This window comes from Zea mays, chromosome 7 (assembly GCF_902167145.1).
Source record: "Zea mays cultivar B73 chromosome 7, Zm-B73-REFERENCE-NAM-5.0, whole genome shotgun sequence".
NCBI classification, from domain to species: domain Eukaryota; kingdom Viridiplantae; phylum Streptophyta; class Magnoliopsida; order Poales; family Poaceae; genus Zea; species Zea mays.
In genome coordinates this window covers 94229248-94255864 of record NC_050102.1, presented here as the reverse complement: position 1 = coordinate 94255864, position 26617 = coordinate 94229248, and the positions used below count along the sequence as shown (strand labels likewise).

The window sequence follows — 26617 nt, the reverse complement described above, 5'->3', positions numbered from 1 at the left end:
GCGCCCAGTCCATCCTCAGCCATCCCTTCTCGTCCACCATAGCTCGAAGTCATCGGATTTCCCTAGAATCGGTCACCGTTGCCGCCGTGAGGTGCTCCACCGTGGCCAAAGCTCCTCATGTGAGCTTGACCCTCCCTGTCTCGTGTTTTAGTATCCCTATGATCTCTGTTTGCTTATGAACCTTGTCGATTGAACTCTACCACGGTGTGTTGATGGGAACACCATCTTGTCGTCCGTGAGCGCCGCCGTAGATCGCCTTAACGTGGCCGGTTATTTCTGTTCCCTTTCTGGTCTTTTTGCTAGTTGTTATAGTTGTCACATAAGTTATTGAAGCTAGCCATGCTTTGTGATTGAACGCTACCGTGCTGTGTCGTGGGGAACGACCTCGTTGGAGCTCTAGCTCCACCGTTGTCGTGCGTAGAGGGCTTCCCGAGTCGGTTTGGTTCAGTTAGTTTTGGGCATAGTGTTGCCTAGGCTTAGGGATGGCCGGCAGGTGCTCAATTTCGTCGCTTATCGTCGTCCGCGGTGAGTCCAAGCGAGGGATGCCTGGCTAGCGAGCGCAGTGTCGCCGTGGACTTGAGTTCACGAAGGTCAGAAAAGGGAAGGGCTTAAGTGAAGATGTCAGTGACAAAGTGAATAGTGTCGTGGACTTATCTCTGGTTGTTTGAACCGCCAGGGGCCTTTGCGCAAAGTGTGTAGTGCGGGCGCGGGCGCAAGCGTATTCCTCTATTCGTGGGTCATGGCAGGCCAATTTCGGCCCAAGGCTGTTCATTAGTTTCCTTTTATTTTACCTCATGACTTTTTTTAATTTGCCAAAAAACAGTAGAAAAATGGTTAAATAGCGAAACCAATTTTGCTAGATTCCTAAAATCAAGTAGTTTAACATAAATTACCTTGAATTAAAGATTACCTATTTTAGGTTTATTTGAATTTTAGAAATACAATAGAAATTCCAAAAATCATAAAAACTTTTGAGTAGACTTAATATGTTTGTTCTAGCCTCTGAGTAAAGTTTAAACTTATTTGGAGATAGTTTGGACAGAGAACATGTTCTAGCCCAAAAAGAATAACCTTTTAATAAGAAATAAGAATAGGTTTACATATTAGAGAACTAGTTTAAACTATTTTCTGATGTTGGAGTTCTTATGATTGTCTTTTACACAAGTTTGCATGTTCATGGCATAACATAAACATTCATACTCATTGTTACATGTAGAACACGAAGGTGAACTTGCTGTAGAAGAAGAAGTGATTCCTCTGTCTAAAGATCCTTCTGTGGACAACATTCTTTATTTTGACATCTGTAGGAAAGAACCAGATACTCCTACAACACAAAGCAAGCCCGATGCATTTATCTCTTTTTCTTGTTTTTTACAAATTTTATCACCTTTGAATGATGCATTAAGTGATAGGAGTTGTGTGACTAAATTATTGATGCATTTCCTTCCTTGGAATATTGAATATCATTCCTTGCTACCTAATTTACTTAAAAGGGATTTTAATGAATTTTAGCCCTGCTTAGATAATAAAAGGCTTTTGTTTTAAAAGAATACCTCTGTCAGGTGTCAAGTTTTGGGTTATGAGATTATAAGATGAGACTGGGCGGGTGACTTGCACGAGAAGGGAGTCTCGGTGTAGTGTCTTCGTCTGAGTCGTTTAAGGACCGAGCCGGTGTAGGCTTGATGATCGAGGACTTTTTTAACTGGCCACATGCCTCGTCATGGGTAAGCTTTGTCTCGACCGGACCAATACCAGAACAGCTCGCCGGCACTGGGCGTGAGAGATGACGAGTGTAGCGTGTAACCTCCGTGGCAAGAGGTTGGACGGTGGAGTAACTGTGCTCTCGGGTAGCGGGAATTCGTGTGGTCTTGAGAAACCTAGGTGCGGGTTGACATATGCAAGAGTTAAGTGTTACATATGTCGTGTGGTTGGAGATCCCAAGCTGGGTACTTCTCGAACATGAAGACTTGGCCACTGCTCTGTATCATAGTTAACAAGTGAACCTAGGATTTGATACAAGAAAGATAGATTATGCCAAGTGATTGATCTAGATCAGGCAAATATAGATTTAGAAAATTACTTAAATTGCCAAGTACAATGAAAGCATAAGGACGGACTTCAGTAAGCTTCTATACAAAAGAGTCATTGATTCTTATTAAACCTTACCTTAAAGGCAAGCATATCGTTGAGTCTTTTATTTAGTCGTGTAAGACTTGTGAAAGTACCTTCGTACTCAGGGTTCTTTGAACCCATGTAGGTGAAGAGCCTACGAAATTTTGCTATTTCTGCATAAAGGTTGTTCCAAAGCATGAAGAAGAAACTTAGGTATGAACTCGTGGAAGGTGTTTACTTGCACTCGAACACCTATATTGTAATAATTACTTTCTTCCTATATTGTTACTTAAACATATGAATGTGAATTAAGTTATTATAATCTTTTCTGCTATTTCTCCTATTCCGATATGTATGTTATGTCTGTCAGATAGGTTACTCGCTCTTGGGATGTTGAAGGAGGAAGAAGATTTAGATCCTGTTAAGTTATTTAGTGCACATGCATAGCTATCTGTGATCTTTGAGACAAGGACATGTTCGTATGGACCCGATAACTTGGCAGAGACCAATCGTGCAAATTCTCTATTTTACATGATCTACTATGGACAAATCCATCAACTACTTGCATTCTCGAGACTCATATTCTATCTCGTGTCCATCAACTACTAAGGTCCCGTTTGGTTTCTTTAAAGGGACTAAAGTTTAGTTAGGAGACTAAAATTTAGTCTCTACCATGTTTGGTTTTAGAGACTAAAACTATTCAAAAACATTAAATAAATCATAAGAGTACTAAAACAATTTAGTTCATATTTTAGTTTCACCGTTTGATAATTTAGTAATTAAATGAGACAAATGCTCGAACTAAACCGTGCGAAGTTTAAGTGACCATACTGGTGATTTAGTAATTAAATAAGACTAAAATACTCGAATTAAACGGTGCAAAGTTTAAGTGACCATACTGGTGGACACCGTCTCACCGCTACTGCTAGGATCATAGTCGTCTCCCTGTCCTCCCACCTCTGCCCACGGTCCACGGGACGACATCCAGTCCAGCCATGGTCGGCCCCGAGATGCTCGTCGCCGCGACGGTGAACCAGGTCGTTCGGAAGATCAACGAGATCATCGGCGTCGCGCAGGGCGAGACGAAGCTGTGCTGCAGCTTCAGCGACGACCTCGAGGGCATCAAGGACACCCTGGTATACCTTGAAGGCCTCCTCAAGAACGCGGAGAGCAACTCCTTTGGGAGCGATAGGGCGAACCTGCGGCACTGGCTGGGCCAGATCAAGTCTCTGGCTTACGATATCGAAGACATTGTTGATGGCTACTACTCCTCCAAGGAGCAATATGAGGGAAGCAACTATGCTCAGAAGGTAAGAACGAATGCTGATCTGGCTGCTGGAGTCTTATACAGCTTGAATTTAACCCCCGTAGTCAAGGATTACAATCACAGTAGCGTGAATCTGTGATGGTCATTTGGTTGCTGGAATTTTATTGGTTATATTGTTTTTCTACTCACTTGTATTTTATAGTTTATAGATCTGCTGTGGTAGTTTTTTTCTGCCGACTCCTTGGAAAAAGGAATATTCTATCCTGGTCAGCGAGATTTTGTACTCCATCCCACAATCCTTTGCAGTCATATTCACCCTAAATATGTACCCTGTACCAATTGCCATATATTTTATTCAACCATCTTCAACTACCGTACGCCTCTGCTACTTTCATCCGGCTGCATGCGAGGACGCACTGAGAATCGATGGCGTTGATGTAGTACAACGTTATTGCTAGCGTTTCTGCTGCCCTACTGAATGATAGCGTGGTGATCGAGTACGCCGCTGCAGCTTGTTTGAACGCTATTGCTAGTTAGAGTAACTTATGCAGTAGCCTAGCGTGGATAGCCTGAGTGACGAAGATGCAAATCATATACAAAGTGCAACCTTACAATCAAATGTCTGTCGTTTTTGCATTTCTACCCTTCCACAATACCAGTTGTTTATTTTCTCTATAGAGGTTGTAGAGGGTGATGTAGAATGGTAGACATACAAAAACGTCATACATCGTTGGATCTAGATTGGATACCCTGAATTGTTGGATTGTAGGGCTTTCGAATTTTTACTACTTTTTCGGATGACACTTTAACCTCACTGACATGATATTTTATTTGCCACTCACCCCTAAATGATAACAGAAAGTTAAATTTTTCTTGGATTGCACGTGTGCACCAAATGAACGATTACACAAGATATATCCCCATTATCTCTATGAACTGGCTTTAGAATACCTACCATTGCATAGTGTAACAACGTGGCACCTCACCTCTTTGACCAAAGACCAGAATTAAATTCACACCCACAGGTTATTTGAGTGCGTTGTTTAGTTGAACTTTCCAATGTGATTCTCCAGGTTTTGGACTCATGACCTGCGGATTACACCTATATACATTAACCACTTATCACCAATCTAAAAATAATAAATGGACATGCCATCCTAAATTTTAATACAGCTGGACCTTGGACTTCTGTTCTTAATAATTGCACCAACACTTCTTCAGTTGTTTTTTTGCTGCCAAAACAGTGAATGCAAACTTACAGAGTAAATGTGGTTGCAAATTTTCAGGGATCTTTACTCTGCTCTTTATCCAATCCCATGCTTTCGAAGGTTAGCATGGTTCATAAGATGAAATCCAAGAGGGAGTTGTTACAGACAAGGCAAAATTTACCGACCCAGTATCATTTCATCTCACATATTAACTCAGTGGTAAATTATGATGAGAAGCAGACAACATCATACAGAAATTGTGACATCAGAATTGTTGGGAGGGGTCCAGACTTGGAGCATCTTATGTACATGTTAATGCAGATAAATTTGAAAGAGCTTACCATTATTTCCATAGTTGGGCCTGTGGGCCTTGGGAAGACAACCCTTGCACAACTTATTTTCAATGATGCAAGAGCTGAGACATTCAGATTCAGAATATGGGTTCATGTCTCCATGGGCAATGTCAGCCTCCAAAAAATTGGGAGAGATATAGTTTTGCAAACTACAGAAAAAATTGAGGGAAACATGCAGATGCAGTCAATCAAGAATGTTGTTCAAGACATACTTAATAAGTATAGTTGCTTAATAGTGTTAGATAGCTTGTGGGGAAAAGATGAAGAAGTGAATGAGCTGAAGCAGATGTTGCTTACAGGTAGAAAGACTGAAAGCAAGGTCATAGTGACCACTCACAGCAGTAAAGTAGCAGAGCTGATATCCACTGTGCCACCATACAAACTGTCTTTGTTGTCAGAAGATGATTGTTCAGCTATATTCTGTCAAAGGGCAATTGCAGGTCAGTCTATCAGTGACCCACTTTTCAGGGAATATGGAGAAGAAATTGTTAGGAGATGTGAAGGCATGCCCTTGGTAGCCAATTTTCTTGGATCTGTGGTGAATGCTCAAAGACAGAGGCGTGAGATATGGAAAGCTGCAAGGGATAAAGACATGTGGAAGATAGAGGAAGACTACCCTGAAAACAAAATTGTGCCAATGTTTCCATCTTTCAAGATAGTATACTACAGTATGCCCCATGAGCTAAGGTTATGCTTTGTCTACTGTTCAATCTTTCCTAAAGGATATGTCATAGATAAGAAAAAACTTATTCAGCAATGGATTGCACTTGACATGATTGAATCCAAACATGGAACCTTGCCGCTTGATGTTACTGCTGAGAAATACATTGATGAACTTAAAGATATTTATCTCCTTCAAGTTTTAGAGAGGCATCAGGTAAGCTCTACAGTTTTTACTTAAAATATTTCTTGTTTTTTTCTACAAGCACCATAGTAACATCCATTTCAATAAACTTTAGTAAATACATTTCACGAAAGAAGGTTCACATAGTAATGTCCTTTATAATGGATATGAAAACTGTAGTTGTTAGGGCCTAAGGAGGACCATGGAGGGGCTACGGCAGCAGCAGCCATAGGCCCTCCAAGGGGGATTAGATAAGGATAGTTAGAGATAAGATTAGAAGATTAGTTGAGATTATCTAGGAAGGTTATCAGTTAGTTTGTTGAGAGTTTTTAGGAGAGTTTTAAGGAGATAAGAATCTCTAGCTAGACAGGGGCGGCTAGCCGGCCTATTTATGTAATCAATGGATGAGAAATAAAGTAGGCAAGAATTAGAAGGGAGAAACCCTCCTCTTGCTCGGCCGTGGGCAGAGGCCCTCGGCCAACGTTCCTGCCCATCGATACCCCTCTCCAATCCCTCACCGATGTAGCGACCATAACAGTAGTATTAATAACAGTAACTACTATTGCACAGTATATATTGCACACACCCTCTTCAATAGTTTGCATAACCTGAAATGATATCAATACATTTGGAAATAAGCCCTTATTGTGAACCTTGCATTATTTCTCTTTTGAGGTAGTCTGTTTCTTCTATCCTTTTATTCTCCCCCTAAGACCAGTCAAAATGTTCTTGCACCATAGAAATTTATTTGGTTTAGTGGAGTAAGATAACTAATTAACTCTGTTTCCTTTTTCAGATTGATGCAGAAATATCCAATACTTCTGAAGAAAAGCTCTACATGAATAATTTGGCACATGATCTTGCTAGGTCAGTTGCTGGTGAAGATATCCTTGTGATCTTAGATGCTGAGAATGTACGCTGCAATAGAAATTATGATTACCGTTATGCACAAGTGTCAACTTCTAGCTTACAATCAATAGATAGCAAGGCTTGGCCTTCCAAGGCAAGGTCACTAGTTTTCAAGTCAAGTGCAGAATTGCAGCATGTCAGCGAAGTTCTTTCAGTGAACAAATATTTGCGTGTTTTGGATATCAGTGGGTGTTCTGTGAAGGAGATGCCCGCTCCAATTTTTCAGATGAAACAACTGAGATATCTTGATGCTTCAACATTGTCCATTGCAGATCTGCCTCCCCAAATTAGTGGCTTTCCTAAGCTACAGACACTGGATCTGTCTGATACTGAAGTAACTGAGCTACCAGCCTTCATTGCCAACTTAAAGAGACTGAATTATTTGAATCTCCAAGGTTGCAAGAAACTTAAGCAGTTGAATAACCTAGATTTGCTGCATGAGTTACATTACCTAAACTTGTCACGTTGCCTGGAAGTTAGAAGTTTTCCCGCATCTCTGAAAAATCTTAGGAAACTTCGTTTTCTGAACCTTTCGCAATGTTCTAAGCTTCCAACATTACCTGATGAATTATTGCAATCATTCTCTAGTTTTTCTTCCATTGTGGATTTAAACTTAAGTGGATTTGAGTTCCAAATGCTACCTGACTTTTTTGGCAACATTTGTTCACTTCAGTTTTTGAGTCTGTCAAAATGCTCAAAACTTGAGCTACTCCCCCAATCATTTGGTCAGCTTGCATATTTGAAAGGTCTGGACCTTTCATTTTGTTCTGATCTTAAACTCCCAGAGTCCTTTAAGTACCTTTCTTCTCTTCAGTTTCTAAATCTATCACACTGCCATAATGTAGAATATCTGCCATCTTTTGACAAACTTAGTAATTTGGAGTATCTTAATTTATCACAATGTGCTGGACTCAAAGCATTACCTAAGTCACTTTCAAACCAAAAAAATCTCCAAATTGAGGTTTTTGGGTGCCAGGATTGCATAGTGCAGTCATGTTATTTAAGCCCACAGTCCCATACATGCTCACAAGAAGTCAAGGAAGTTGGATCAAGTAGTGATATCTCAGATACCATTCTAAAGGAGTCTGCAAACAGAGATGTGGCATTAGGAATAAGTTTTCCAGAAATTGATGAAGTTGGTTATCCACATAATAATCTGAAACAAAAATTGACATTATCTTATCATATGGATGGACATAAAAGTGAAGAGCCTAATTTCATTACCAAGGTAAATGTGCAATGCACCTCCTATGTTTCTACAAAATTGTCATAGAGTAATGATAGTTATTTACAATGTTCTTATTTCTTTTTGTAGCAGAACTCAACTACAGAGACGGTACAACTAACCCCCAGGCACCAGTTCCCATCATCTACATGTCGTATTTCTTCGATTGCATCAAGTTCTAGTGCACTATTTGCATCTGGCTCCTCTTCAGATGTCTCGATAACTTACAATCCAGTGTCCAATGACAAAGCAGGTTTGATGCTTATAAATCTTTTTTTTCTCGAACACACAGGAGATTGCATATCATTATTAAGAAGAATAGAAAAAAGGTCCCAACAGGGACCAGTACAGAACAAAAGGCCGTTCAAGGCTATACATAAAAATACCCATATCAGTTATAACAAACTTCTACTGCTAGACCCCCCACTGGATCTCTGTAATGGGGGCAGTAAGAAGATCCAGATGCTTGGCTCCAGCAATCTCCCATAACTCTCTTTCTTCTTCAGCACTTCTGATAGCTGCCTCTAGGTTGGGTGTAATTCTGTCAAAAACACATCCATTTCCATGATTCTAGAGGGTCCAAAACCCAAGGGTGATTAAAGAATTAAATCCCTTCATGGCAAACCCAAGGTGGAATGTAATGACGAAGAACTTATTACTTTAGCTTTTGAGTTCAAAGAACAGTCTACATACAAAACTCCTTCAGCTGGATCGTTGAAGTTTATTAATTTTTTTTGAACAAACGCAGGAGAGTTGCGTGTCATTATATTAAGAAGAAAAACAACATAGGAGAGACAAGACTTGTCAACCCCTAATACAAAGGCCCCTAGGCCGAGACCCCCCTGACATTAACACAACGCGCCACGCACACAAAGCAACAACCCGACCAAAACGACCACCAGCAGGCAAACTGCTAGGGTCCCCTAGGGAGCTGGCGCAGGAGGAGGTCCTGCAGAGCTGATGCACCAGCCAAGCACCAAACGCTGCCCTCCTCAATCACTGCACTCTGAACTCGCTGGGTGCAGGGCACAACCCCCTCAAACACACAAGCATTACGGTGCTTCCAAATCTCCCAAGCGACCAAAATGATCAAGGAATTAAGACCTTTTCTTAGACTCTTCTCCACTTTTTTGATACTTTGGCACCACCAATTTGAGAAACGAGTGCATCCAGGCTGAGGTACAATGGCTAGAAGGCCTAAATTGTGCTGTATGGACGTCCATATTTGTCGAGCGAACATGCAGGAGACAAGAATATGCTGGATGGTTTCCTCGGCCTGATCACACAGAGGGCAAGCAACTGGATGGGGTAGACCTCTTTTTGCCAGTCTATCAGCTGTCCAAACCCTGTTTTTGATTGCCAACCATAAAAGAATTTGCATCTTAAGGCCGTTGAAGTTTATTAAAGAGAGATGCAACGAAATGTGTGGTAACTATCTTGCTAGGGAGCATGAAGATATGTGATCTGCCTTCGGAGGCCGAAGGAAACTTTGGCTCAACAGGGTTATGGATGCCTTAGGGTTTGAATACTCGAACCATGAAGATCCTTCGACCAATACTGGGGCTGGGGAAAAAAGAAAAGGGGCTACGAAAAATGAGGCCGAAGTGTTGTCTTCGGGCCAGGTGAAGAAGAAGGCCAAAACTCTTGTTCAGAAGGATGCAGTCGCGAAAAAGGCTTCGGCTCCAACGAAAAATGCAGTTGCTGAAGAATAGGAGAAGGGAAGCAGCACCACAACTTCGTCGCTGAACTGCAACCGAATTTTTGAGATGATGACCCGACCGCTGCTGTTTTTCCCTTTAAGTCCCTTGGGACCCTCTTTGACTCGGTTTATGCCGACTTCGAAGGATTCTGACGAAGAAGTGGAGAGCCCACGCATTTTGGGCCTCGATAGTGCTGCCTTCGGAGGTTCACCATCTTCTGGAAAAAACGGTGCAACCAAATCCGCCGACGGTGGTGGTCCTTTGGGGCGTGAGTGGACAGAGGGGCAAAAAGGGCAGGATACTATGTTTGAGACAGGTAGCTGAAGCTACACAAACCACTAGCGAGGATGAGGAACTTGGGTTTTTCACGAGGCATATAAGCGGCGAAGAATTGAGTGAAAAAGAAGTTTCGGAACTGTGAAACAAAGGCAAAGCTTTGGGCTACGGTCCTGGGGCTTTACTCTTTGGCGGAGAAGACCGAATGCTAATGTGTGTAGTGTGTACCAGATCCTGATGAATCAAAGATTGTTCGGAATATTACCCGAAGCATCGACTTCTCGAATATCGAGGAGAAACTCTATCAGGTCAAGAAGAGGAACCTCTCCAATAGTTTGGCTTATACTAGTATCAAGGTATGACGAGTTTTTATTTTGATGTAGCTTCGGGAAACTTTCGCATTTTGACTAAGTCATTTTTTATTTAATGCTGGGACTAATGCTAAGTAAAGCCTTAAGAATGTACAACAACAACAACAACAACAACAAAGCCTTTTTGTCCCAAGCACGTTGGCGTAGGCTAGAGATGAAACCCCATATGAAAACCTCAGAGCTCAACCCCCAAAGAAAAGAAAAGGGAGACAAAGGCAAAGGAGAACCGAAAAACGACGAAACGGGGAAACACATAAAAATAAATAAAACCCACAAGAACCAGCAAGATCTAAAGGGGCACAAGAAAAGGTCAAACGATTAAGGAGGAAAAGCGAAACTACAAATCAGGGTTTTGGCACGTGAATTGCACACTTCCACCCCTTCCTATCCACGGCGAGCTCTTTATCAATATTCCACTCCTTCAGGTCCCTCTTCACAGCCTCTATCCACGTCAAGGTTGGTCGACCTCTACCTCTCTTCACATTCTCGGGACGCCTAATTATTCCGATATGCACTGGTGCCTCTTCAGGTCTTCGTTGGATATGTCCAAACCATCTCAAACGATGTTGCATAAGCTTCTCCTCAATTGGCGCCACTCCTACTCTCTCTCGTATATCATCATTCCAGACTCGATCTCTCCTTGTGTGGCCACATATCCAGCGCAACATACGCATCTCTGCCACACTTAGTTGTTGGACATGTCGTCTTTTAGTGGGCCAACATTCTGCTCCATACAACATAGCCGGTCGGATTGCTGTCCTGTAGAATTTGCCTTTTAGTTTGTGTGGCACCCGGGGGTCGCATAAGACACCCGCAGCTTGCCGCCACTTCAACCATCCAGCTTTAATTCTATGACTGACATCCTCATCGATGTCTCCCTCCTTCTGAAGCATTGATCCTAAGTAACGAAAAGTGTCTTTCTTGGGTACCACTTGCCCATCAAGACTAACATCGCCATCCTCATACCCCATGGCACTGAAATCACACTTCATATACTCTGTTTTAGACCTACTAAGCCTAAAACCTTTTGCTTCCAGCGTCTGCCTCCACAATTCCAACTTTTGCGAAACACCACTCCTACTCTCCTCAATAAGTACCACATCATCGACAAAAAGCATACACCACGGTATATCTCCTTGTATGTCCCTTGTGACCTCATCTATCACCAAAGCGAAAAGATAAGGGCTCAAAGCCGACCCTTGATGTAGTCCTATGTTAATTGGAAAGTCATCGGTGTCTCCATCACTTGTTCGGACACTTGTGACAACATTAGTGTACATATCTTTAATAAGATTAATGTACTTTGTTGATACTTTGTGTTTTTCCAAGGCCCACTGAAAGTCGCCTAGAGGGGGGGGGGGGTGAATAGGGCGAAACTGAATTTTACAAATATAAACACAACTACAAGCCGGGTTAGCGTTAGAAATATAAACGAGTCCGCGAGAGAGGGCGCAAAACAAATCGCAAGCAAATAAAGAGTGTGACACGCGGATTTGTTTTACCGAGGTTCGGTTCTCGCAAACCTACTCCCCGTTGAGGAGGCCACAAAGGCCGGGTCTCTTTCAACCCTTCCCTCTCTCAAACGATCCCTCGGATCGAGTGAGCTTCTCTTCTCAAATCAAAGCCGGGAACAAAACTTCCCCGCAAGGGCCACCACACAATTGGTGCCTCTTGCCTTGATTACAATGGAGTTATGATCTCAAGAACAAGCGAGAAAGAAAAGAAGCAATCCAAGCGCAAGAGCTCGAAAGAACACAAGCAAATCACTCTCTCTAGTCACTATGGCGTTGTGTGGAATTTGGAGAGGATTTGATCTCTTTGGTGTGTCTAGAATTGAATGCTAGAGCTCTTGTAGTAGTTGGGAAGTGGAAAACTTGGATGCAATGAATGGTGGGGTGGTTGGGGTATTTATAGCCCCAACCACCAAAAGTGGCCGTTGGGAGGCTGTCTGCTCGATGGCGCACCGGACAGTCCGGTGCACACCGGACATGTCCGGTGCCCCCGCCACGTCATCACTGCCGTTGGATTCTGACCGTTGAAGCTTCTGACTTGTGGGCCCGCCTGGGTGTCCGGTGCACACCGGGCATCTACTGTTCCTTGTCCGGTGTGCCAGTATGGGCGCGCCTGCCGTCTGCGCGCGCTGCGCGCGCATTTAATGCGCCGCAGGTAGCCGTTGGCGCCGACTAGCCGTTGCTCCGGAGTTGCACCGGACAGTCCGGTGCACACCGGACAGTCCGATGAATTATAGCGGACTAGCCGTTGGAGTTTCCCGAAGCTGGCGAGTTCCTGAGGCCGCTCCTCCTTGGCGCACCGGACACTGTCCGGTGTACACCGGACAGTCCGGTGAATTATAGCGCGAGTGCCTCTGGAAATTCCCGAAGGTGGCGAGTTCGAGTTGGAGTCCTCTGGTGCACCGGACACTGTCCGGTGGTGCACCGGACACTGTCCGGTGTACACCGGACAGTCCGGTGCTCCCAGACCAGAGGGCCTTCGGTTGCCACTATGCTCCTTTGTTGAATCCAACACTTGGTCTTTTTATTGGCTAAGTGTGAACCTTTAGCACCTGTATAACTTATGCACTAGAGCAAACTAGTTAGTCTAAAGATTTGTGTTGGGCAATTCAACCACCAAAATTAATTAGGGATTAGGTGTAAGCCTAATTCCCTTTCAATCTCCCCCTTTTTGGTGATTGATGCCAACACAAACCAAAGCAAATATAGAAGTACATAATTGAATTAGTTTGCATAATGTAAGTGCAAAGGTTGCTTGGAATTGAGCAAATATAAATTCTTACAAGATATGCATGGATTGTTTCTTACTTATATAACATTTTGGACCACGTTTGCACCACGAGTTTTGTTTTTGCAAACTATTTTGTAAATCCTTTTCAAAGTTCTTTTGCAAATAGTCAAAGGTAGTGAATAAGAATTTTGCAAAGCATTTTCAAGATTTGAAATTTTCTCCCCCTGTTTCAAATGCTTTTCCTTTGACTAAACAAAACTTCCCCTAAAAGAGATCTTCCTCTTAGTGTTCAAGAGGGTTTTGATATACAATTTTGAAATACTACTTTCTCCCCCTTTTGAACACAATAGGTTGCCAATTGAAAAATTTTAAACACTGAGTTTTTGAATTTGGTGGTGGTGCGGTCCTTTTGCTTTGGGCTCATATTCTCTCCCCCTTTGGCATGAATCGCCAAAAACGGAATCATTTGAGCCCTCGAAATACTGTCTTCCCCTTTGGTCATAAATAAATGAGTTGAGATTATACCAAAGACGAAGTCCGATCCTTTAGCTTTGGCCTCTTACTCTCTCCCCAAAGTTCTTCTCTTTGATGCTCATGCTTGTCTCCCCCGAGAATGGAGAGGTGCTTGGAGTGACGGCGAGGGATGAGTTACGGAGTGGAAGCCTTTTGTCTTCGCCGAAGACTCCAATTCCCTTTCAATACACCTATGACTTGGTTTGAAATAGACTTGAAAACACATTAGTCATAGCATATGAAGGGGATACGATCAAAGGTATATAAATGAGCTATGTGTGCAATCTAACAAAAGAAATTGCGCGAATCAAGAATATTGAGCTCATGCCTAAGTTTGTTAAAAGATTGTTCATCAAGAGGCTTGGTAAAGATATCGGCTAATTGATCTTTAGTGTTAATGTATGAAATCTCGATATCTCCCTTTTGTTGGTGATCCCTAAGAAAATGATACCGAATGGCTATGTGCTTAGTGCGGCTATGCTCGACGGGATTGTCGGCCATTTTGATTGCACTCTCATTATCACATAGCAAGGGAACTTTGGTCAATTTGTAACCGTAGTCCCGCAGGGTTTGCCTCATCCAAAGCAATTGCGCGCAACAATGTCCTGCGGCAATATACTCGGCTTCGGCGGTGGAAAGAGCGACCGAATTTTGCTTCTTTGAAGCCCAAGACACCAAGGATCTTCCCAAGAACTGGCAAGTCCCCAATGTGCTCTTCCTATTGATTTTACACCCCGCCCAATCGGCATCCGAATAACCAATTAAATCAAAAGTGGATCCCTTAAGATACCAAAGCCCAAACTTAGGAGTATAAGCCAAATATCTCAAGATTCGTTTCACGGCCGTAAGGTGAGCTTCCTTAAGGTCGGCTTGGAATCTTGCACACATGCATACGGAAAGCATAATATCCGGTCGAGATGCACATAAATATAGCAAAGAGCCTATCATCGACCGGTATACCTTTTGATCTACGGACTTACCTCCCATGTCGAGGTCGAGATGCCCATTAGTTCCCATGGGTGTCTTGATGGGTTTGGCATCCTTCATTCCAAACTTGGTTAGAATGTCTTGAGTGTACTTTGTTTGGCTGATGAAGGTGCCCTCTTGGAGTTGTTTGACTTGGAATTCTAGGAAATACTTCAACTCCCCCATCATAGACATCTCGAACTTCTGTGTCATGATCCTACTAAACTCCTCACATGTAGATTCGTTAGTAGACCCAAAAATAATATCATCAACATAAATTTGGCATACAAACAAATCATTTTCAAGTGTTTTGGTGAAGAGCGTAGGATCGACCTTTCCGACTTTGAATCCATTTGCAATAAGAAAATCTCTAAGGCATTCATACCATGCTCTTGGGGCTTGCTTGAGCCCATAAAGCGCCTTAGAGAGCTTATAGACATGATTAGGATACTCACTGTCTTCAAAGCCGGGAGGTTGCTCAACATAGACCTCTTCCTTGATTGGTCCATTGAGGAAGGCACTTTTTACGTCCATTTGATAAAGCTTAAAGCCATGGTAAGTAGCATAGGCTAATAATATGCGAATTGACTCAAGCCTAGCTACGGGTGCATAGGTTTCACCGAAATCCAAACCTTCGACTTGGGAGTATCCCTTGGCCACAAGTCGAGCTTTGTTCCTTGTCACCACACCATGCTCATCTTGCTTGTTGCGGAAAACCCATTTGGTTCCTACAACATTTTGGTTAGGACGTGGAACTAAATGCCATACCTCATTTCTAGTGAAGTTGTTGAGCTCCTCTTGCATCGCCACCACCCAATCTGAATCTTGAAGTGCTTCCTCTACCCTGTGTGGCTCAATAGAGGAAACAAAAGAGTAATGTTCACAAAAATGAGCAACACGAGATCTAGTGGTTACCCCCTTATGAATATCGCCGAGGATGGTGTCGACGGGGTGATCTCGTTGGATTGCTTGGTGGACTCTTGGGTGTGGCGGCCTTTGTTCTTCATCCTCCTTGCCTTGATCATTTGCATCTCCCCCTTGATCTATGCCGTCATCTTGAGGTGGCTCATTTGATTGATCTTCTTTTTCATCAACTTGAGCCTCACCCTCATTTTGAGTTGGTGGAGATGCTTGCATGGAGGAGGATGGTTGATCTTGTGCATTTGGAGGCTCTTCGGATTCCTTAGGACACACATCCCCAATGGACATGTTCCTTAGCGCGATGCACGGAGCCTGTTCTTCACCTATCTCATCAAGATCAACTTGCTCTACTTGAGAGCCGTTAGTCTCATCATACATAACGTCACAAGAAACTTCAACTAGTCCCGAGGACTTGTTAAAGACTCTATATGCCCTTGTGTTTGAATCATATCCTAGTAAAAAGACTTATACAGTCTTAGGAGCAAATTTAGATTTTCTACCTCTTTTAACAAGTATAAAGCATTTGCTACCAAAGACTCTAAAATATGAAATATTGAGCTTTTTACCGGTTAGGAGTTCGTATGATGTCTTCTTGAGGATTCGGTGTAGATATAACCGGTTGATGGCGTAGCAAGCGGTGTTGACCGCCTCGGCCCAAAACCGATCCGAAGTCTTGTACTCATCAAGCATGGTCCTTGCCATGTCCAATAGAGTTCGATTCTTCCTCTCCACTACACCATTTTGTTGCGGCGTGTAGGGAGAAGAGAACTCATGCTTGATGCCCTCCTCCTCAAGGAAGCCTTCAATTTGAGAGTTCTTGAACTCCGTCCCGTTGTCGCTTCTTATTTTCTTGATCCTTAAGCCGAACTCGTTTTGAGCCCTTCTCAAGAATCCTTTTAAGGTCTCTTGGGTTTGTGATTTTTCCTGCAAAAAGAATACCCAAGTGAAACGAGAATAATCATCCACAATCACAAGACAATACTTACTCCCGCCGATGCTTATGTAAGCAATCGGGCCGAATAGATCCATGTGGAGCAGCTCAAGCGGCCTGTCGGTCGTCATGATGTTCTTGTGTGGATGATGTGTGCCAACTTGCTTTCCTGCCTGGCATGCGCTACAAATCCTGTCTTTCTCAAAGTGAACATTGGTTAGTCCTAAAATGTGCTCCCTTTAGAAGCTTATGAAGATTCTTCATCCCAACATGGGCTAGTCGGCGGTGCCAGAGCCAACCCATGTTAGTCTTAGCAATTAAGCAAGTGTCGAGTTCAACTCTATCAAAATCTACTAAGTATAGCTGACCCTCTAACACTCCCTTAAATGCTATTGAATCATCACTTCTTCTAAAGACAGTGACACCTATATCAGTGAAAAGACAGTTGTAGCCCATTTGACATAATTGAGATACAGAAAGCAAATTGTAATCTAAAGAATCTACAAGAAAAACATTGGAAATGGAATGGTCAGGAGATATAGCAATTTTACCAAGACCTTTGACCAAACCTTGATTTCCATCCCCGAATGTGATAGCTCGTTGGGGATCTTGGTTTTTCTCGTAAGAGGAGAACATCTTCTTCTCCCCTGTCATGTGGTTTGTGCACCCGCTGTCGAGTATCCAACTTGAGCCCCCGGATGCATAAACCTACAAAACAAGTTTAGTTCTTGACTTTAGGTACCCAAATGGTTTTGGGTCCTTTGGCATTAGACACAAGAACTTTGGGTACCCAAACACAAGTCTTGGAGCCCTTGTGCTTGCCCCCAACATATTTGGCAACTACCTTGCCAGATTTGTTAGTCAAAACATAAGATGCATCAAAAGTTTTAAATGAAATGTTATGATTATTTGATGCACTAGGAGTTTTCTTTCTAGGCAACTTAGCATGGGTTGGTTGCCTAGAGCTAGATGTCTCACCCTTATACATAAATGCATGATTAGGGCCAGAGTGAGACTTCCTAGAATGAATTCTCCTAATTTTGCTCTCGGGATAACCGGCGGGGTATAAAATGTAACCCTCGTTATCCTGAGGCATGGGAGCTTTGCCCTTAACAAAGTTGGACAATCTTTTAGGAGGGGCACTAATTTTGACATTGTCTCCCCTTTGGAAGCCAATGCCATCCTTGATGCCCGGGCGTCTCCCATTATAAAGCATGCTACGAGCAAATTTAAATTTCTCATTTTCTAAGTTGTGCTCGGCAATTTTAGCATCTAGTTTTGCTATATGATCATTTTGTTGTTTAATTAAAGCCATATGATCATGAATAACATTAACATCAATACCTTTACATCTAGTACAAATAGATACATGCTCAACAATAGATGTAGAGGGTTTGCAAGAATTAAGTTCAACAATCTTAGCATGAAGAATATCATTTTTGTCTCTAAGATTGGAAATGGTAGCATTGCAAACATCTAGTTCTTTAGCCTTATCAATTAAATTTTCATTTTCTACTCTAAGGCTAGCAAGAGAAATGTTCAATTCTTCAATCCTAGCAAGCAAATCATTATTATTATCTCTAAGATTGGGAATTGAAACATTACAAACATGAGAATCAACCTTAGCTAACAAATTAGCATTTTCATTTCTAAGGTTGTCTATTGTTTCATGGCAAGTGCTTAGCTCACTAGATAATTTTTGACATTTCTCAATTTCTAGAGCATAAGCATTTTTAACCTTAACATGCTTCTTGTTTTCTTTAATAAGGAAGTCCTCTTGGGTGTCCAAGAGATCATCCTTTTCATGGATGACACTAATCAATTCGTTAAGTTTTTCTTTTTGTTGCGTGTTGAGGTTGGCAAAAAGGGTACGCAAATTATCCTCCTCATCACTAGCATTATCATCACTAGAAGATTCATATTTAGTGGAGGAGTTAGATTTAACCTTCTTCCGTTTGCCGTCCTTTGCCATGAGGCACTTGTGGCCGACGTTGGGGAAGACAAGTCCCTTGGTGACGGCGATGTTGGCGGCGTCCTCGTCGTCGGAGGAGTCGCTAGAGCTTTCGTCGGAGTCCCACTCCCGACAAACATGGGCATCACCGCCCTTCTTCTTGTAGTACTTCTTCTTCTCCTTTCTTCTTCCCTTCTTGTCGTCGCCTCGGTCACTGTCACTTGATATAGGACATTTAGCAATAAAATGACCGGGCTTACCACATTTGTAGCAAACCTTCTTGGAGCGGGACTTGTAGTCTTTCCCCCTCCTTTGTTTGAGGATTTGGCGGAAGCTCTTGATGACGAGCGCCATCTCCTCATTGTCAAGCTTGGAGGCGTCGATTGGTTGTCTACTTGGTGTAGACTCCTCCTTTTCTTCCGTCGCCTTGAATGCGACGGGTTGAGCCTCGGATGTAGATGGATCATCAAGCTCGTTGATCTTCCTCGAGCCTTCGATCATGCACTCAAAACTTACAAAATGCCCGATTACTTCCTCGGGGGTCATTTTAGTATATCTAGGATTACCACGAATTAATTGAACTTGAGTAGGGTTAAGGAAAATAAGAGATCTTAGAATAACCTTAACCACTTCATGGTCATCCCACTTTACGCTCCCGAGGTTGCGCACTTGGTTCACCAAGGTCTTGAGCCGGTTGTACATGTGTTGTGGTTCCTCCCCTTTGCGAAGCCGGAACCGACCGAGCTCCCCCTCGATCGTTTCCCGCTTGGTGATCTTTGTGAGCTCATCTCCCTCGTGCGCGGTTTTGAGCACATCCCAAACCTCCTTGGCGCTCTTCAACCCTTGAACTTTGTTATACTCCTCTCTACTTAAAGAGGCGAGGAGTATCGTTGTTGCTTGAGAGTTGAAGTGCTCGATTTGGGCCACCTCATCCTCATCATAATCCTTATCCCCTACGGATGGTACCTGTGCACCAAACTCAACAACATCCCATATACTTTTGTGGAGCGAGGTTAGATGAAATCGCATTAAATCGCTCCACCTAGCGTAATCTTCACCATCAAAAGTTGGTGGTTTGCCTAATGGGACGGAAAGTAAAGGTGTATGTTTGGAAATGCGAGGGTAGCGTAGGGGGATCTTACTATACTTCTTGCGCTCTTGGCGCTTAGAAGTGACGGATGCCGCGTCGGAGCCGGAGGTGGATGCCGATGAAGAATCGGTCTCGTAGTAGACCACCTTCCTCATCCTTTTCTTCTTGTCCCCACTCCGATGCGGCTTGTGGGAAGAAGATTTTTCCTTCTTCTCTTTGTGGTGAGAAGAAGATTTCTTCTCCTTCCTCTTGGTGCGGGACTCTTCCGATGAAGTGCTCCCGTGGCTTGTAGTGGGCTTTTCGCCGGTCTCCATCTCCTTCTTGGCGTGATCTCCCGACATCACTTCGATCGGTTAGACTCTAATGAAGCACCGGGCTCTGATACCAATTGAAAGTCGCCTAGAGGGGGGGGGTGAATAGGGCGAAACTGAATTTTACAAATATAAACACAACTACAAGCCGGGTTAGCGTTAGAAATATAAACGAGTCCGCGAGAGAGGGCGCAAAACAAATCGCAAGCAAATAAAGAGTGTGACACGCGGATTTGTTTTACCGAGGTTCGGTTCTCGCAAACCTACTCCCCGTTGAGGAGGCCACAAAGGCCGGGTCTCTTTCAACCCTTCCCTCTCTCAAACGATCCCTCGGATCGAGTGAGCTTCTCTTCTCAAATCAAAGCCGGGAACAAAACTTCCCCGCAAGGGCCACCACACAATTGGTGCCTCTTGCCTTGATTACAATGGAGTTATGATCTCAAGAACAAGCGAGAAAGAAAAGAAGCAATCCAAGCGCAAGAGCTCGAAAGAACACAAGCAAATCACTCTCTCTAGTCACTATGGCGTTGTGTGGAATTTGGAGAGGATTTGATCTCTTTGGTGTGTCTAGAATTGAATGCTAGAGCTCTTGTAGTAGTTGGGAAGTGGAAAACTTGGATGCAATGAATGGTGGGGTGGTTGGGGTATTTATAGCCCCAACCACCAAAAGTGGCCGTTGGGAGGCTGTCTGCTCGATGGCGCACCGGACAGTCCGGTGCACAACGGACATGTCCGGTGCCCCCGCCATGTCATCACTGCCGTTGGATTCTGACCGTTGAAGCTTCTGACTTGTGGGCCCGCCTGGGTGTCCGGTGCACACCGGACATCTACTGTTCCTTGTCCGGTGTGCCAGTATGGGCGCGCCTGCCGTCTGCGCGCGCTGCGCGCGCATTTAATGCGCCGCAGGTAGCCGTTGGCGCCGACTAGCCGTTGCTCCGGAGTTGCACCGGACAGTCCGGTGCACACCGGACAGTCCGGTGAATTATAGCGGACTAGCCGTTGGAGTTTCCCGAAGCTGGCGAGTTCCTGAGGCCGCTCCTCCTTGGCGCACCGGACACTGTCCGGTGTGCACCGGACAGTCCGGTGAATTATAGCGCGAGTGCCTCTGGAAATTCCCGAAGGTGGCGAGTTCGAGTTGGAGTCCTCTGGTGCACCGGACACTGTCCGGTGGTGCACCGGACACTGTCCGGTGTACACCGGACAGTCCGGTGCTCCCAGACCAGAGGGCCTTCGGTTGCCACTATGCTCCTTTGTTGAATCCAACACTTGGTCTTTTTATTGGCTAAGTGTGAACCTTTAGCACCTGTATAACTTATGCACTAGAGCAAACTAGTTAGTCTAAAGATTTGTGTTGGGCAATTCAACCACCAAAATTAATTAGGGATTAGGTGTAAGCCTAATTCCCTTTCACCCACCACATTACACTCCTAGGTACTTTGTCATAAGCCTTCTCCAAGTCTATGAAGACCATATGCAGGTCTTTCTTTTGTTCTCTAAATCTCTCCATAAGTTGTCTTAGTAAGAAAATGGCCTCCATAGTTGATCTCCCAGGCATGAAACCAAACTGATTTTGGGTCACGCTCGTCATCTTCCGCAGGCGGTGTTCAATGACTCTCTCCCATAGCTTCATTGTATGGCTCATGAGCTTAATTCCACGGTAATTAGTACAACTTTGAACATCTCCTTTGTTCTTGAAGATTGGTACTAACGTACTCCGCCGCCACTCATCGGGCATTCTGTTTGTCCGAAAGATAGTGTTGAAAAGCTTAGTCAGCCATACTATCGCTATGTTTCCAAGGCATCTCCATACCTCGATAGGGATACCATCAGGGCCCATCGCCTTTCCTACCTTCATCCTTTTTAGCGCCTCCTTAACTTCATATTCTTGTATCCTTCGTACAAAACCCCTGTTGTTGTCATCGAATGGTTCGCCCAATTCTATTGTAGAACTTTCATTCCCTCCATTGAACAATTTGTTGAAGTACTCCTTCCATCTGTTCTTGATCTCTTCATTCTTCACTAATAGTTGGTTTGCTTCATCCTTGATGCATTTGACTTGGTTGACATCTCTTGTCTTCCTTTCACGAATCTTGGCCATCCTATAGATATTCTTTTCTCTCTGCTTTGTGTCCAACCGTTGATAAAGGTCGTCATAGGCTTGACCCCGGGCTCTACTAACCGCTCGCTTTGCAGACTTCTTCACTATTCTGTATTTCTCTATGTTGTCTGCACACTTGTCATGATTAAGCGTTTGTAGCAATCTTTCTTCTCCTTGATAGCCTTTTGGACATCTTCGTTCCACCACCAAGTGTCTTTAACTTCCCTTCTGTTTCCTTGACTCAACCCAAACTCTTCTGAAGCTATCTTTCAGATGCATGTCGCCATCTTCCTCCACATGATGTTTGCGTCTCCCTCTTCTGCCCAAGGGCCCTCCTCGATAACTCTCTCCTTGAAAGTTTGGGCCACATCCCCTTTAAGCTTCCACCACTTTGTTCTAGTGACCTTGTTATGCTTATTCCGTTGTAAACGAATCTTAAAACAGAAGTCAGCTACGACAAGCTTATGTTGGGTTATCACACACTCTCCAGGTATAACCTTGCAATCTAAGCAGGCATGCCTGTCCTCTTTTCTCAAGAGGACGAAATCAATCTGGCTAGTATGTTGGCCACTACTGAAGGTCACCAGGTGGGATTTCCTCTTCCTAAAGAAAGTGTTTGCTATAAACATGTCATAGGCTAGGGCAAAGTTCAGGATTTCCTCTCCTTGATTCCTAGTCCCAGAGCCGAAGCCTCCATGCACACCTTCGAAACTGGTGCTAGATGTACCCGCATGGCCATTGAGATCTCCTCCTATGAAGAGCTTCTCGCCAACTGGCACACTACTAACCATGTCCTCCAGGCCTTCCCAGAACTCCCTCTTTGAGTTCTCATTAAGGCCTACTTGAGGAGCATATGCGCTGATAACATTGAGAACCAAGTCCCCAATGACCAGTTTGACTAGGATGATTCTATCTCCTAGCCTCTTAACATCTACTACCCCATCTTTAAGGCTCTTGTCGATCAAGACGCCTACTCCATTCTTGTTTGCTGCAGTCCCCGTGTACCACATCTTGAAGCCTGTACCTTCCACTTCCTTCGCCTTCTGTCCTTTCCACTTGGTCTCTTGAACGCATAAAATATTTACCCGTCTCCTCACCGCAACGTCGACTATTTCTCGTAACTTACCTGTTAAGGAACCTACGTTCCAACTACCTACACGGACCCTAGCTGGCTCGACTAGCTTCCTTACCCTTCGCACCCGCCGAGGAAGATGCAAAGACCAAGTGGATGTAGCGCGCCACTAAGGATGCGACGACCCGATCCTTGCTCACTTATCACCGGCTCCAGATCAAGAGACGGTGCGTCACTTAAGGGGTGACGGCCCGGCCCTTGCTCATTTAACACCATACCCGGGTTCTGATATGGCGCGTCGCTAAGAGGGTTACGCCCCAACGATATGGCCTTAAGAATGTAACAAGAAAAAAAAGAAAAAGGGCTTTCCACTCTTCAAGGCGAAGTTGCCGAACTTCGTAAATCTTTGTAGGAAAAAGATGCAAAGATAGTGTCTTTGAAGGAAAAGGCAGAAAAAGTTGAAAAGGAGAATGACGAAGTAACAGAGATACATAATGTTGACATTTCGAAGATACAGAAACAAGATGAATCTATCAAAGAGCTTCAGGCCAACCTTGAAGCTTCAAAAAGGATCAATGCCGATTAAGATATGGAAAATCAAAAGTTATTGGAAATTTTAAAGCAGCTCTGAGACCAAAGTTTTGCTAGGCGCTAGGCGGAATCTAGGCGATGACCCTTAGCCTAGGGCCTAGTCCAGCCTAGGCTAGCCTAGGCGATGCTAGGCGTTTTTCTAGGCATTTTGCCCACTTATATAATATATACATTTATAGATAAAAAATAGGGAAGGACGAGTAGACATACCTTAGGTGGTCTTCATGCCCTAGCATTTCTTTGCATTCTTTCCTTCGTGGGCGATATGTTGTTTCAACCAATAAACCCCTCCACACATTTGCTTGTCACACATTATGCACTTTACCTTGTCCTTATTGTTTAGATCAACAAGAACCCCATACTCCCATCCCACATCATCTGAATTTCTTCTAAGGCCACTAACTCCCTCTGGTGCACTTGCAGTTTCAGATTGACCCTCTGTCATCTGAGTTCAAGCCATCAATCAACAAATTACAAACTGAATATGCGAATAACAGAGGAGATGAGAGGAGAGAAGCAGGGGAGGAGGAAACATACGGACCTTGGACCTTGGGGTTGTCGTCGGCGGGAAATATATAGAAAAGAAAGGAAACAGAGGAGATGAGAGGAGAGGAGAGAAGCAAGGGAGGAGGAAACATACGGAGGAAACAAGCAGTCGTCGGCGGAGGGCTGCTGCCGCGTCGCCGGCGGGAGGAGCTGCAGCCGCGCGCGCCCTTATCCCCTCCCCCGCGCGCCGCACGGTCATTATTCATGCGCGCACCTAGCTTGCCTCCACGTCGCCTGAGGCACCTGGGCGTCGTGGAATCGCCGCGGGATCACTGCAAGTCGCCGCCTAGGCGGCCAGAGCGACTTGGGGCCCGCCTACCCTCCTAGTCCAGGCGGGAGGGCATGGCCTAGCGACTAGGCGCGTCGTAGGCGTTGACTTTCAAAACTTTGTTTGATACTCATTTGTTGTTGCTTCGCGGTGTTGTAATATTCTCAAGATTTTTTTTTCTTCTATTGGTGCTACCTCAAGAGCAATTTTGTACGCCAGCGGGGACACCGAAGGAGCACTCAGCTGGATAGAGAAAGAAATAGGAGAGGTCGATTCAATAATTACCGCACGCAGTGACTACTGCGATATGATTGGGTCTCGTGGAATGACCTCAGTGCTTGAAAAAGCCGGCTGCGATCATGCCAAAATTGTTGGAGAAGCTGGCTTCGGCATAAGCGTTGATGATATAAAAAACCCTTCGAAGAATGTGCTGAAAGCCACGAAGAGATTCTTCTTCGAATTATGGAAGAAAGGGGGCCGACAGCTGGCTGCTTTGGAGGTCGAAGAATACACTAGGAAGGTTTGTCTTTAAACATGTGCTTCCGAAGCTTTGTTTATGAATTTTTCTAGTTAGTTACCATGTCTCCTTTCGTTTCTTTTTCTGCAAAACAAAGAGTTGAGGAAAACGAAGAAAACATAGTGAAATAAGGAGGCCGAAGTTTAGTTAGGTCGTTAGGTTGGAGAGATTTGATTGTAAAACAAACTCTTAGTGTAGTTGAAATGCTACTTTCTTAAAATTTAATGCCTTATTTTTTGTATTATAATGTCTGGCTCTTCGTTATTTTGCCCGCTTATGTCTATATGCTTTGTTACGTGTGAAACTGAACATTTTGTTGGTATTTTGAGCCAAAGGCGAAAAATACATTTCCTTCTTTTCACCCAGAACAAAGCATAGCTCTGCATTCTCTTAGGAACGACTTCAGAGCTTTTCCTTTAGACCATGGCTCTGCAATCCCTTAGGAACGACTTCGGAGCATCTTCACCTTTACTTGGTGATAAGACTTTAGCTCTGCATTCCCTTAGAACGACTTCAGAGCTTTTTCACCTTTACTTGGTGATAAAACTTTAGCTTCAGTGTATAGACCTTGGAGATAACCAATGTGGTCATATCTGGGGGATAAAGTACATATATTAGCTTTTTAGGCACTCTTATGAGAGATTACATTTTCGACCCCATTAAAAAACCTTATGCCCCTTCATAAGGAAAAAGGGTGCCGAAGTTTGACGGTTATACCTTTGGAGCTTATCGGCATTTCATGATCTTGGAATGTCGTTTCTTTCCATGTCTTTGAGCCTGTAGAAACCTGGGCTGTTCGAAGCTGAGACAAGAAAACGACCTTTCCATTTTACTTGTAATTTTCCTGCTATGTCCGAGTTGGCTATCCTTCGGAGGACAAGATGGCCCGGCGCTATGTTCTTGAGTTCTACTTTTCTATCTCGCCGCCTCAGGGTTTCTGCTTGATATTTCTTTATATGCTCGATTGCTTCGAGCCTCGATTCCTCTATGACATCCTTCAAAAAAAATTTATTATCTGTATCTTGTGCCGAAGCTATAACTCTTGCTGAGACCAACTTGACTTCTTCGAGGGTAACTGCTTCGTCCCCGAATAGGAGTTTGAATGATGTGAATTCGTAGATCTTGATATAGAGGTGTTATGGTTCCACACAACTTTATTGAGCTCTTTTGTCCATTTCTCCTTCGGTAACCCGATCAATGACTTTGTAATTTCCAGTAGGATTATTCCATTTGCTCTTTCAACTAACCCATTGGATTCTAGATGCCTGACGGAAGCAAAGTGTATGTTTGTCCCTACCTGATTGCAAAATGCTCTGAATGCTTTGGAGTCAAACTGGGTGTCATTGTCGACAGTGATGGACTTGGCACCCCGAAACGACAAATGATGTTTTGCCAAAAGAACTTTTGAATGGTGGCCGAAGTTATCATTGCCAGAGCCTTTGCTTCGATCCACTTTGAAAAATACTCAACTGCGACCACTGTGTATTTTAAGTTTTCCTGTGTAAGTAGAGGGACTCTTACTCTCATCAAGAGGATGACACTATGAGTTGGGGCAATTTTTTGTTTATTTCCTCAAGCACTATACAATGCCATACCCTTAGAAGGGTTGGGGACACATATTTATAGCCCTAGGGGCTGCACTACATACTACACTATACACCGCAGCACACAGATGCTGTCCTCTAGATACTAAAATGCTAAAGTGCAGTCGAAACTGCAACTGCTGTCTTGCTGCTGTCTCCAACTGCTACTGTCCTGCTGGCTGCAGCAGTCAAAAGATGCTATCTCCAACTGCACTGCTGTTGTTCTGCAGCAGTCAAAAAGGCTGCTGTCCT

At 43.9% G+C, this 26617-nt stretch overlaps 1 protein-coding gene across 4 annotated transcripts in view; it reads left to right on the top strand.

The window, feature by feature from the left end:
* Window positions 1–2876: 2876 nt before the first annotated feature.
* LOC103632580 (putative disease resistance protein RGA1) overlaps window positions 2877–26617 on the top strand; it is a 45651-nt gene continuing 21910 nt past the window's right edge. For 2 of the 4 annotated variants that reach the window (XR_556038.3, XM_020540874.2), the window contains exons 1-4: window positions 2925–3422; window positions 4666–5817; window positions 6581–7921; window positions 8012–8171. Coding sequence is in view for 2 of the 4 variants with exons in the window: in XM_020540874.2 (XP_020396463.1) it covers window positions 3108–3422; window positions 4666–5817; window positions 6581–7921; window positions 8012–8171 (2968 nt within the window). In the remaining 2 variants the exon portion in view is untranslated. Of the gene's footprint in view, window positions 3423–4665; window positions 5818–6580; window positions 7922–8008; window positions 8172–26617 lie in introns of all 4 variants that reach the window. The other 2 variants (XR_556037.3, XM_008654346.3) reach the window with 2 other exon arrangements.